The 11965-nt window shown below is 39.9% G+C and overlaps 1 protein-coding gene across 1 annotated transcript in view; it reads right to left on the bottom strand.

Moving 5' to 3' along the window:
- Positions 1–11965, bottom strand: part of ada (adenosine deaminase) — a 16822-nt gene that overhangs the window by 3091 nt on the left and 1766 nt on the right. The window contains exons 2-7 of the mRNA XM_034877443.1: positions 7436–7497; positions 6274–6396; positions 4295–4438; positions 2882–2997; positions 2228–2352; positions 743–814 (exon numbers count right to left, since the gene is read on the bottom strand). Coding sequence (XP_034733334.1) covers positions 743–814; positions 2228–2352; positions 2882–2997; positions 4295–4438; positions 6274–6396; positions 7436–7497 — 642 coding nt within the window. The remainder of the gene's footprint in view (positions 1–742; positions 815–2227; positions 2353–2881; positions 2998–4294; positions 4439–6273; positions 6397–7435; positions 7498–11965) is intronic.

Genomic DNA, 11965 nt, shown 5'->3' on the forward strand with positions numbered 1-11965 from the left:
GACTGGCTAGTAGTCCTTACCTAGGTACTGTCAGGGCATGCCCTCATACTCTGCTTCTGACTGGCTAGTAGTCCTTACTGAGCTACTGCATATGTGCCACTCCCAACAAATGTCTCACTCTGGTGCTAAAACAGAGAGCTCAACACACAGGGTGAAAAGAGGAGCTGCAGCAGTGTGCAGTACAACAAAAAGATGGTGTTTTTTGAAAATGAAACCATGTAAACCTATTCTGGTACAACCTCAAAATACAATTATGAATCTGAAAATGAGAATAATATGAGCTCTTTAAAATATGCCTTTTGAATCCCATGTGAACATTAACCCGGTGCAAAAATATTTGAGGGTTGGTTCTTGCTTGTACAACTTACAGCAGTATGTGCCTCTGAGAATCTCTTTTATATCTAAGGTAAAATGGTATTATTACTGAAAGATCCTCAACCTAATTGATCTAAATCGGAAATGTAATCCAATCGGGACGTTGGGAATCGGAATCAAAGCGTTTTAATCATTGGTTAACCCGGCCCTACACACGTATGTGCTTGTGGGCTCCTTTGTGTATTTGTTGTCCGCTGGAATCTCCCACACACACTTCTTGTTTCTGTTGGCTCTCTGCCTGTAATGACCATTTACTAATTACTGTTGTCAGTGCGTGACTTCATTGTTTAGTTGAATTGCTGTAGCGAATAAGTCCTCACGTAACACCCCGTGCAGAAATGTCTGGTGTTATTGTTGAACGACTTACCTCCTTCACTACAGACGGCGGGCCCACCTCTCCTGCGTGAACAGTCCTGTGGATCCCACAACGCACTGCTTCCTGTCAACAACATCGATCAGAAAAGACGTGAGGAAGCAAACAACACAGCCAAACATCTGGTTCTCACATCTGCTATAATGCATCACCCAGTGATTTATCATTTCGACAGGGTTTGTGCAGCTTTCTTTGCAGGTACGGTAAGTGATGTCAATCCAATAAACATTTTGTCAAATTCTGTGAATATCTCCTCACGGTCACCCAGCTCTCTATTTTCTGTGTGTGTATAAAGTAAAAAACGCAGTTTTTGTTTTGAATGTCAGGTTAATTAGGATGCTTTAGAACAGACTGGACTATTTGGACTGGTATCTGATTTGGTATCTTTGGATTTTCCCATAGACTGTACCACTTTGCAAAGGGTGTGAATATTTTTTGCCACTTTTTGTTCAAATGTAAATAAAAGATATTGTTTTTTTCCACAGTGATGCCTCTTGTACATCGTCTTATTATCTTCTTTCTATCTTATCAATCTGCTTTTTTGGCCTGCCAATTACCTTCCCTGAAATATTAACCCCTTTGGAAAGCTTGTTTTTGACCGTCACTTTCAGGGTGCCATACCAAGCTGTTATATCTGTCATATTAAATCATTGACTTATCGCTTCCCTCAAATGACTTTTAACAGGCTGAGTATTAACTTCATTGTCGGCACACCTTCCCACACACACACACACACACACACACACACACACTCTATTGTGTGTAATGTGTGTTACGGTCAGGTATGTTTGTGACCATCTTGCCAAGTATTGATGACTAAGGGACAACAGCCTCGAAACTACACCAACACACTTCAAAAATACAGAAATGAGCAATCACAGATTATATGGAAGCGAATAACCAGAATCAGTCAGCGGTCTACAATTACCTCATACTATCACATTAGATTGAAAATGTATAAAAGAAATTAGATGTTCTAACCTGTTTCCATGCAGTTAGCACCCCCCATCCTTTATCCACGCAGTTCATTTCAGGTAAGTCTTGTTCCACGTCCAGCGCTGTAGCGTATTAACTGATTAATCTGCCGCATTCATCATGGTCTGACAGGCTAAATTGATTACTTACTGTGGGTTTTCTCTGAATTGATCAATAAATGCTGGCTGTGAACCAAATTGGATTCTTCTTTTTGTCAGTGCTTAGAAGGAAATAGGTTTGAGGGTTTTAGGTTTTACTGCAGTACTGGGTTGATTACAGATAAAGACATTCACGTCCTCTTCATCTGTAACGTTCATCATCAAGGGTGTAGCACAAAGTCCTGACCCTGTACATACAGTGCCGTTGAACTCCATTATTGCTGTTGTTGCTATACCAGTTATTGTTATGTGTCTGGCACGTGAGGCTGCATATAAAGTACTCAAGACCCGCCTCCATCATGCTTTAACGAGTGCTGGTGTTGCATTCATGCTTTCACATGCTCACCTCATAGGCCTTCCTGTGTCCCGGGTTGGCTTCACAGTTAAGTGACTCGTCACCTGCCAGATCGATGGCGACCACGCCTTCGTGTCGGTATTTCTTACACAGCTCCACCACATCCATGGACCAGTCTGGAGAGTTAAAAAACACACATAACTACACAGTTTGGTCCTGACAACACACACACACACACACACACACACACACACATACAAATGCAGCGATGGAGTACCCGAGTGGACTGGACTCAGACTCGAGGCGCTATATTTTGTACTCATGATTTGACTTGACTTGGACTTGGAAAAGTGATCAAAAGTGTTAGAAAAAATGGGACAAAAAGTTCAAAACATCAACAAAAATGCCGATTTTCAATTTTGTGGGGAAGACAACACATGGGTTAAAATAGCACTTCTCATCCACAGTATAATGACATAATCAGATGTCTTCCAATCGTTCAGGAAGTCTCCTCCACAAAGATGTAAGCACTTGGGGATACTGCAGCATGTTTCGCAAGTGATGTAATGACAAGTTTGGTTTGTATTTGGCTGTTGGGTGACATTGGAAACAGCTGCATGGATGGAGCAGAGCAGATTTTGCAACAGACTCATCACTACAGGCTCTGCCACTGCTTATGTTACAATAACAGTTACAGGTCATTACTTGGCATGTGACGCATGCAGCATAGAATGGACCTGGCTTTGACCTGGAAGACCCTCTCCCCCTCTCTGAGGCCTTCGTTAACCAGTTGCACCACCTCGTCTGGGCTCAGGTCCCCTCTGAGTGAAGAAAGAAAACATGCAATGAGCCAAACTTAAAGGGTTGTTTCTGTACTTTCCAACATGGACCCTGTTTCCCATGCATCATGTGAACAAGAGTCGTTGACCGAGGACGCTGTAACCAGCACATTTGGCTGCTGACAGGCTCCGATTATTATTCTTATGTGTCTGGCATTACTATGACAAGGATCCCTAGAGAGAGAGACCTTTTTAACCCTTGTGTTGTCTCTCCGTCAACATTGAAATGTTATGTAACTTTTTCTTACGTTTTTGTCCCTTTTTTCAACACTTTTGACATTTTATTTCAATGTTTGTCAGGTTTTTTTACGTTTTCAACACTTACTAACTTTAGTTTTACAGTTATTTTTGGAATTTATGGTCAATAAACCTCATTTATAGTAAATTTTACCAAAAGTTTGAGTTAGAAAAGCAGAAATTAGGAATTATTTTGACTAAAATTAAAGGAATGGATGTAGCTGGATAATCACAGACTGGAATATGTCAACTTTTACTCAATACTATTTCCAAATCACTTACATTTTTTTGTAAATGCTATAAAATTGAATTGAATTTAAGTAGAGATTTGTACTTGCCAAGAGCGTTGAATCAATCATGTTATTTTTGGGAATTAAAAAGAACATTGATATAGGAAAACATGAGGAAAACATGAGGACAACATGAGGGTTAATAAAGAGTAAAGTCCTTTTTGATTAACCAGAATCGGCTTTGAAATCGCCATTGCCAAACCCGCCAGACTCCATTTAAATAAACAATACTTTTAGCGTGTATAGAGCCACATGTAAATGGGTTTATTTCCACCAAACCAGAGGGTGGTTGTTGGAACAGTGGAAAGACGACCCAAAACGGTTCCTACTCTTTAACAAAAAGGTCTAACTCTGTAGGGATCCTTTCCATCATGTTGTCAAACACTTAGAATATTAACCCGATGTTGAAAAACCACAAAGTTACCCTTTAATACAACCCTCTCTAACTCAAGGGTTCACCAAACAGACCTAAGTACTACACAGATAAGAACATCTCCCTCTGCACCACCAAAGTCAACATAAAATATACAAATATATAAATGCATATGACACTGTTGTCAAAACCCACGCATTTGACAGACGGCATCTTGGAAGTTTGTGATCAATACTGTATGGTGATGTAACCAAGTGGTGTCCCATGTCATAGGGGGAAGTTTTCACCACAAGCCCTTAGCCCTTGGTTTTAAGGGCCAAGGGGTAGGGGTAAGGTGTAAGGGGTAGAGGTAAGATGGAGAAATGGGATTCAGCCTTACTTTGTCTGTTTCCATGGTATGGGATCCACTTTAGTGTTAGCCAGCAGATGTGGGCTGTATCTGACCTCCACATAAATCACCCCCTCCTTGGCTTTGTCCTCCACAAGCTCGTAGGCCATCCTCTTTATGGCTTCTCTGTCTCCACTGAAAACCAACACAAGAAAAACACAAAATGACTTTTTCTTATCTCAGCGGTATAAATAAAACCATTAGTCACTGCTTATCCATCATCTAAACAATGATGGCTTACAAAATGAGCAATATGATCATCCTCAGAGTATTACCAATATGATAGCATGCATTTCATCTACACCTCCTACTGCTTTGTACTAAGGGTGGGGGAAAAAATCGATTCACTATGTAGAGTGACTTTTTAAATTTATTTTAAATTGACTCAGTATTTATTATTTATTTATTTTACCAATGATCCCCCTGAATATACTTTAAGTCATCATATCTGTTTCCAGCAAAACAAAGCCACAGCAGAAAATGCAGAAACACCTTGTTATGTTCTTCTTTGCAAATTAAATAATGATTTATTTTAAAATGTGGTATTGAATGACTAGGCATTTATGGAGCAGGGCTGGGCGATTGGAGAAAATCAAATATCACAATATTTTTTACCATATACCTCAATATCGACCCTGCAACAATACTGTAGTGTTGACTATTGGTGCTTTCACGAAATACATGCACAATGAGATTTTTGATAAATAATCATCAGTAATGTGGATATAATGACTAAGCGGGCAAAGGTCAATAACAGAACAGTTACAACAGTCCGGCAAGTTCAGGAAATGACATCACTGTACTGTAATGCAGCCTACAAAACCAGGAAAAGACATCACCTATGCCATTTTACGATATCCGAAATCTATAAATGCATCTAGTCTCATATCACAATATTGATATATTATTGATATGTTGCCCAGCTCTACCATGGAGGCAATTTGGTCAGTGCCTAAAAAGTATGGAAGCCCTACTGACAATACCCTTCAGACTCAGCAGCACACTGTCCGCCCCGCATCACATGACGGAAAACAACACAGCTTCCAGCACTTACACAGGCCTGAATGCCTGTTGTTCTCCAGCATCCTCTCATTAACCCCCCACCCACCCAAACACACATGCCCACTGAGCTCATACAACAACAGCTGAACTCAGCTAGCAAGTTCCGTATGTTGTTGAAGCACACGCGGCTTTCAAGAGCCTCGATCCAAGAGGGTCCATTCAGCACAACTGTGCGCTGCAGTCCGGCCTCTCTACAGAGCGTCATTGTGGGAAGCTTTCACGGCTGTGGAGGGTCTTTATGTGGTCTCTGCAGGACTAAATATAAGACTCCGGAAAGGCTCCCTGAACAACTTTACTCTCCTCTCAGTTCGGTTGCCAAGCTGATACTTAAGCTCTTAAACTTATGTGTCCCTGTTCTGCATGTCTGGCATTTTAAATCCAGCCCACCACCGTCAATCACAACCTGTTAGGGGTGGGGGGGGGGGGGAAACCAAAATTGTATGTGGGTCAACTTTTATATCTAGAATCGATATACAGTATGTGTATTTTTCTTTAACAATGATTAACCTAATTAGTTTTTAGAAATGTGTCATTATATATTTGTCTCTAGAAATGTATTATTCAACAATTATTATCGGTTTTGTTAAAGAAAATCAAGAATTGCAATACATGAAAATTGCAATACAAATAGAATCGGCAGACATGTATGGTAAAAAAATATCATCCCAGCCCTTCCAACTGTACTACACACTCTGGAGTCATAATTGGATGACATAACTGCCTGGACTTTGAGCTCATGGTAGACTTTGAGGGAAAAAACATTCCTGCGACAGTAAAGAGGTGATGACCCTGACTCTTAATCACTCCAAGTCCTGCTCTTTGCACTCCCTGTCACCTGCTGAGCAAGGAGAACACCTTTGGTAATTATGAAATCATAATAGACCTCATGGCCAATAGTCGGCACTTACGCAACCACGTGCATGTACTCCTCAAACTTGCCCAGGAACGTTGTGAGGGTGGCCGGCTGCTGGACAATGATGATCTGCCTCATCTCCTCCACCGTATTCGCTGATAGACGGATGTTGCGTCTCCTAAAAATAAAATGTAAATGTTTTATTTGTTTCATTGAAACCCCAAATTCTAAATCTAGTTCACCTGACTTGCTCTGCTATCTTAAAAGAAAAAGGGTATCGGGGCGACCTCTCGGTCAGCCAGTAGAGTGTGCGCCTCACGTTGGCAAATCCGACATGCAGTCCTTTGCTGCGTCCCCCCCCCCGTCTCTCTTTCCTGTCTATCCAATGTTAATATCAAATAAAAGGATAAGCCTCAAAAACTAATCTTAAAAATAGGGGGGAAAAGTACAATTATTGCTGTATTATATTTTGAAAATGCAGTATTAAACTCTTATCTATTTTTTTAAATTTATAATACGAATGGATTGGATGTGTGTTATGTTGAAACCAACGGTTCCCCTCAGCTCTACGGAGCATTTCAGCATCTTTTGGCTCATTTGTTTGCGACTCATGGTCCGCGACTTCATTATTTTGGTTCAGCCGCACTGCTTTCATTAGCGCCGTGTTCAGATGGTGCAGGCAGATTGTTTTGGGCAAAAGTACTCTGATGAACCCACAATACTGTACACCACCTGCCTAGCATCAAACAGAGAGCTGAGACAGTTAGCAACTTACTGTGGAACATTGTGGAGCGCTTAGCAGCAGAGACAGACTTAGGGACTGAAATTTTACTTTCTGGTTGGAGGAGACCAAAACCAAGCTAATAGGGGAGTCAGAAGGTGGACAGAATGCTCCAGAATCCCTTAATTTTGGTTATTTACGAATTGTGACCACGATACAGTATGTTATGCACATGTTTTTTAGTTAGTAAAAAGATCTGTGCTCCAGTGTTGGATATAACTTATCTATTGGCAACAATGTTTCAAACACATATTTTGTAGTTATTAAACTACTGCAATTTTTTTCTGGTCCTCCTTAACCTGACCAATATATCTGCAATAACCTAATATCAACTGATACGCTTGCTCGGTCGACTTATCAATTATCTATTTGAAATTGTCAAATATTCATATTCACAAGTACGGTTAATCATCTTCTTATGGCTTAACTAACTTACCTGGCAACATCAAGAATAGTCTGCACCCTGATGGCTCCATCGAGGTGCACATGCAGCTCAACCTGTGGATGAGAAAGATAATGAAAAACTCAGCTAAAATGTTTTTTTTCTTCTTTCAAATCGATAGATAAGACCATGTTTCTGAGTCGGATTGCCCACTTAAGTTTTGGAGGAGAATAATGAAGCACGTCAGATACTGGAAAGTGTTCAAAATGAGAGCCGCCAGCGTGCACTGGCCCTCACCCAGCCCGTCATTAATGCAGTGCACATGACTGGGCAACAAGTGGTGAAAAGGCCAAAGGAGATGAATCGGCTCTCTGCTGGCTCTCCTTCAAGCACTGTGGGCCGTGATTTATTCAAGCAGATGAAACATAAATCTGCACTTCTCCTCCAACAAGCGAGGCCTATCCTTCCCTCATCAGTCTGGCACTCGGAGAGCGCGAACCTCGGCCAAGGCCACGTGAAACAATGAAAAATGATTTGTGTATCCGCCCTGTGGTCTGGATCCCCTTAAAATATAATGTTTCTTACTTGGCCCATGCTACACTGTTCCACCGAGTTTCATGAAAATCAGGCCAGCAGTTTTTCTACAATCCTGCAGACTGCAAACAGACACACTCACAAACCAAACTGAAAAATATCCTCTTTGGTGGAGCTAATAAAGGAAGTGTTAAATGAATCTTTTGGCCTGGAAGCTATTCTAAACTTTAAGTGTCAAAAACAACTTTAGTCTGTGGTCAAATGCAATGTATCAAAGCATCATTCATGCTTTCTGCAGGCTTCACGACCTGAAGAGAAATCCTGAGAAAATGTTTTTGTCTTTTTTTGTTTTTTAGGGAATGTTCCTGACTTAAGTTCCCCTTTCACACATTCAACTTCCAGTGCCCATTTTGTCATTATTTTCTAAAGGCGTGCACTAAAAACATGAATGTTTCTCTACAAAATCTTGTTTGTTAAGAAGAAAAGAAAAAGAATCAACCACCAGCTTTTAATAACTAAACTATTTGGATAAAAAACTCATCATCCTCTGCTTCCAGATCCACAAATATGAAGATATGCTGCTTTTTTTCTGTTTGATGTCATTGTAAATTGAATATCTTTGTGCATTGCTTGGAGACACCATGTTGGACTTGGAGAGATCACTTGGATATCAAGGGTAATTTTCCACTACTTTCTGATGATGCGTGTGGGCCGAATGATTCATTAAATAATCAACAAAATGCCCTGTAATAACCTGTTAAAAGATAATGAAAATATTTATGACCAACTGCTTTTCCAACCTGCTTTCATATCACCTCGCTACTTTTGTAGAACATGTACACGTCGAGCAGCCGTGGCCGCCTGTGTGCTGAAAGATAAAGACAGTCTCGAGATTGTGTGTTTACAAGAAGACGTAATGTATGTTACTGCAAACTGTCTACTTTGTTTACTTCGATTTTCTTCCCCTAAAAGCCTGATGTGGTGGCGCGTCAGCCAGTCCACAGCTGGTTAACCCAACTGCATCTTCAGGATATCCTGTTGTAATTCTTTTAGTACACGCAGCACTTCCTGTATATTATAGACAGCAGGGATCTTCAGCAGGGGGTCCTCAGAGTCAATCTACGGGGGAACACCTGGTAATTGCTGTTCATTTTGGAACGTTTTTTATCAAAAGGGAAAACGTCTCAACATGAATCCAGCATATTATTAGCAAATATAAATCCCCAATGCTTCCTGGCGATAGTCACTAAGATAGCCCCCCCCCCACAGATACGGTTCATTCTAAATAGGGAACGACCGATATGGATGCTGATTATTAGTAGTATAGATGCTTTAATAATAATGTAATAAAATAATGGTGATGTCATATATGGTGGGTGGGGCTGATGGTGCAGTGGATATGCCACATGCCTTTGGTGTGGGAGATCGGGGTTCGATTCCCACTGTGAGACATCAACTAATGTGTCCCTGAGCAAGGCACTTAACCCCTAGTTGCTCAAATATATATGTATGGCATTTAGACATTTTTTTGTCTAAATGCCATATCATGTGATAATAAATGAGAAACGTTCAACATAACACCCAATAAAAATAGTCCGATAGTGTTGTGGGGGGGACCGGAGCAAAGGGCCAGACACAGAGCTGGAGTGGAGACAAAGTAGGACACTCTTTAATCCATTAACTTTATCGGTTATCAGGCAAATAAAAACGCCCAATCAGATAATCTGCAAACTGACCAAAAACGGCCCAAGTTCTCAAGATCAAGGGCCGATCCTAGGGATTCGCTGTGCCAAAGGTACTGTATGTTTAACATTAAAACATGATTTATGAAATCCTACCAACAATTATTAGGCTATTTTAATAGCTTATCATTCTATGCTAAAAAGGTACAGTTTGTATTAAGGCTTCAGTCCGCCCTGCAAGTTGTTGTAGGCCCAGTTTAATATGCAACTTCATTTTAGATCACATATTTAGTCAGGGGTCCTTGGCTTAAAAAACGTTGAAGACAGCATACGTCAGAGTTCAAGCTATTATGTCTAAGTGATGCCGCAAAACAAAGAAAGTTCATACAATATTTAGTGAATTAGAAGCACGGCGCTGAGTTCCTGTAAACCAAAACGCAACACTTCAGCTTTTTATTTGATGGGATTTACTTTATTGTCCACCGCAATGGTAATTTGTCTTTGGTTTCTCCTTAATACATTAGACAACACACCCTAAAACATAAATATAGGCCTACAGGGTACAATATGCATTAGTGCAAATGGGCAAGTAGCAGCACATAACTTATATTAATAATAAAAGAGAGCACATCTTATAAAATAACGGAAGTGTTCACTGATGCAGTGTTTAATGGCTGCAAGTATGGAACAGTGAATATAAGAATTATTATATACTGTATGTTCTGAGTGGCCCTGGGATTATGGCGGCTCTAAGGTATCTGTTATATTCCTGTGAACAGCATATCCTGTCAAATATACTGCAAAGTTGTTTCTATGATATTCTGATATGTCAATCACCTTCCATCCAGTGTTAACAATCTTGGAGAGTTTGTTTTGGATTTCTTCCCCCACAAAGTGATACATTTATTAATAGAGAAAATATTCATCAGATTTATCAAAAATGAAAGGAGAATCATTTTCCTTATCTTAAGTGAGAGTGAACTGAAGAGGTTTGGCTTTTGGACTTTTGGTTGGACTAAGGAAGACATTTAAAAACATCATTTTGGGCTTTAGATGCGTTCTTTGTAGACCTAATGATGAATTGAAAAGAACTTGGTAAATGAATCAATAATGAAAAGAAGTGCTGTTGTAGTTGCAGCCCTAATTATGTCGGATTTAACTTTTTATTCATGTCTATATTTGTCCGTTATTAGCGTTCATCTGATCCAGTTGTCCCAAAACAGAAACTCTGAAAGCAAAGAGCTGATTGGTTGATCGGTAGAGATTTAATTAACAACTATTTTTATAGTTAATGAATCTTTTAGGCCATTTATTGAGCAAAAATGCCAAATATGTGGTGGTTCCACTCTCTCAGAGGCAACGATCTGCTGCTCTCTGTTTTGTATCACTGTAAAATAAAAATATTATTTTAATCTGCAACTATTTTGGTAATTAATGAATCAGATTCCAGCTGGTTAAATGTCAAGATGTTCTAGTTTCTTCTCTCCTCGGTAACGGTAAACTGAATATCTTTGAGTTGTGGACAGACATGTGAGGACAGGAGAAGACATGTGAGGACATGTGAGGACATGAGAAGACATGTGAGGACATGTGAGGAGATTTGAGGACGTGGCCTTGGGCTTAGAGAAACATTTTCATTCAATTTACACGGCCGGTTGGACAAAAAGCAGTCAGCTGAAGATGTCAGATGTGGATTTTATGAATTTGTGATGAGCTCATCTCACTGTTAATAAGCAGGAGATGAAATTAATAATGAGAATAATCTCCACTTATTACACACACTGACTGTAATAACCTTACTGCACTGTGCTGTTAGCATATGAAGAATGGATGGTGAACTGCTGGCTGCTGCAACAGACAACACCCCCATGAGTGGTATCATTTCCACAGCAAATTAATATTTAATTAGATTATCTCTGCAAGCAGCCCCATCTCCTTTTACAATTTATGATCTCTCTTTCTCTCACACACACACACACACACACACACACACACACACACACACACACTCTCTCTCACTCTCAATTTTTTCACTTTCGATTTCATGTTGCCTTATAGTTATGACCAAAAAATGGAAAGAATAAGAACAAACATACATATAGACAACAACAATGAGTAAATACATCTGGTATAATAATACAAGTAAACAGGATAATAATGATAAAATTTTAGATACTTAACAAATTGTGTGCATGTCCCTCAAAGGGTACTTTTGAAACAATAAAAAAAGAATGGAAAAATAAAAATGATAATAGCTGCTAGCCATGCCGTGCTTTTATCTTCCTCTTAAAAAAAAGGAAGCTGTACCTCAGTGGAGGTAGTCACTCTCTCTCTCTCTCTCTCTCTCTCTCTCTCTCTCTCTCTCTCT

This window comes from Etheostoma cragini, chromosome 7 (genome assembly GCF_013103735.1).
Source record: "Etheostoma cragini isolate CJK2018 chromosome 7, CSU_Ecrag_1.0, whole genome shotgun sequence".
Classification (NCBI taxonomy): domain Eukaryota; kingdom Metazoa; phylum Chordata; class Actinopteri; order Perciformes; family Percidae; genus Etheostoma; species Etheostoma cragini.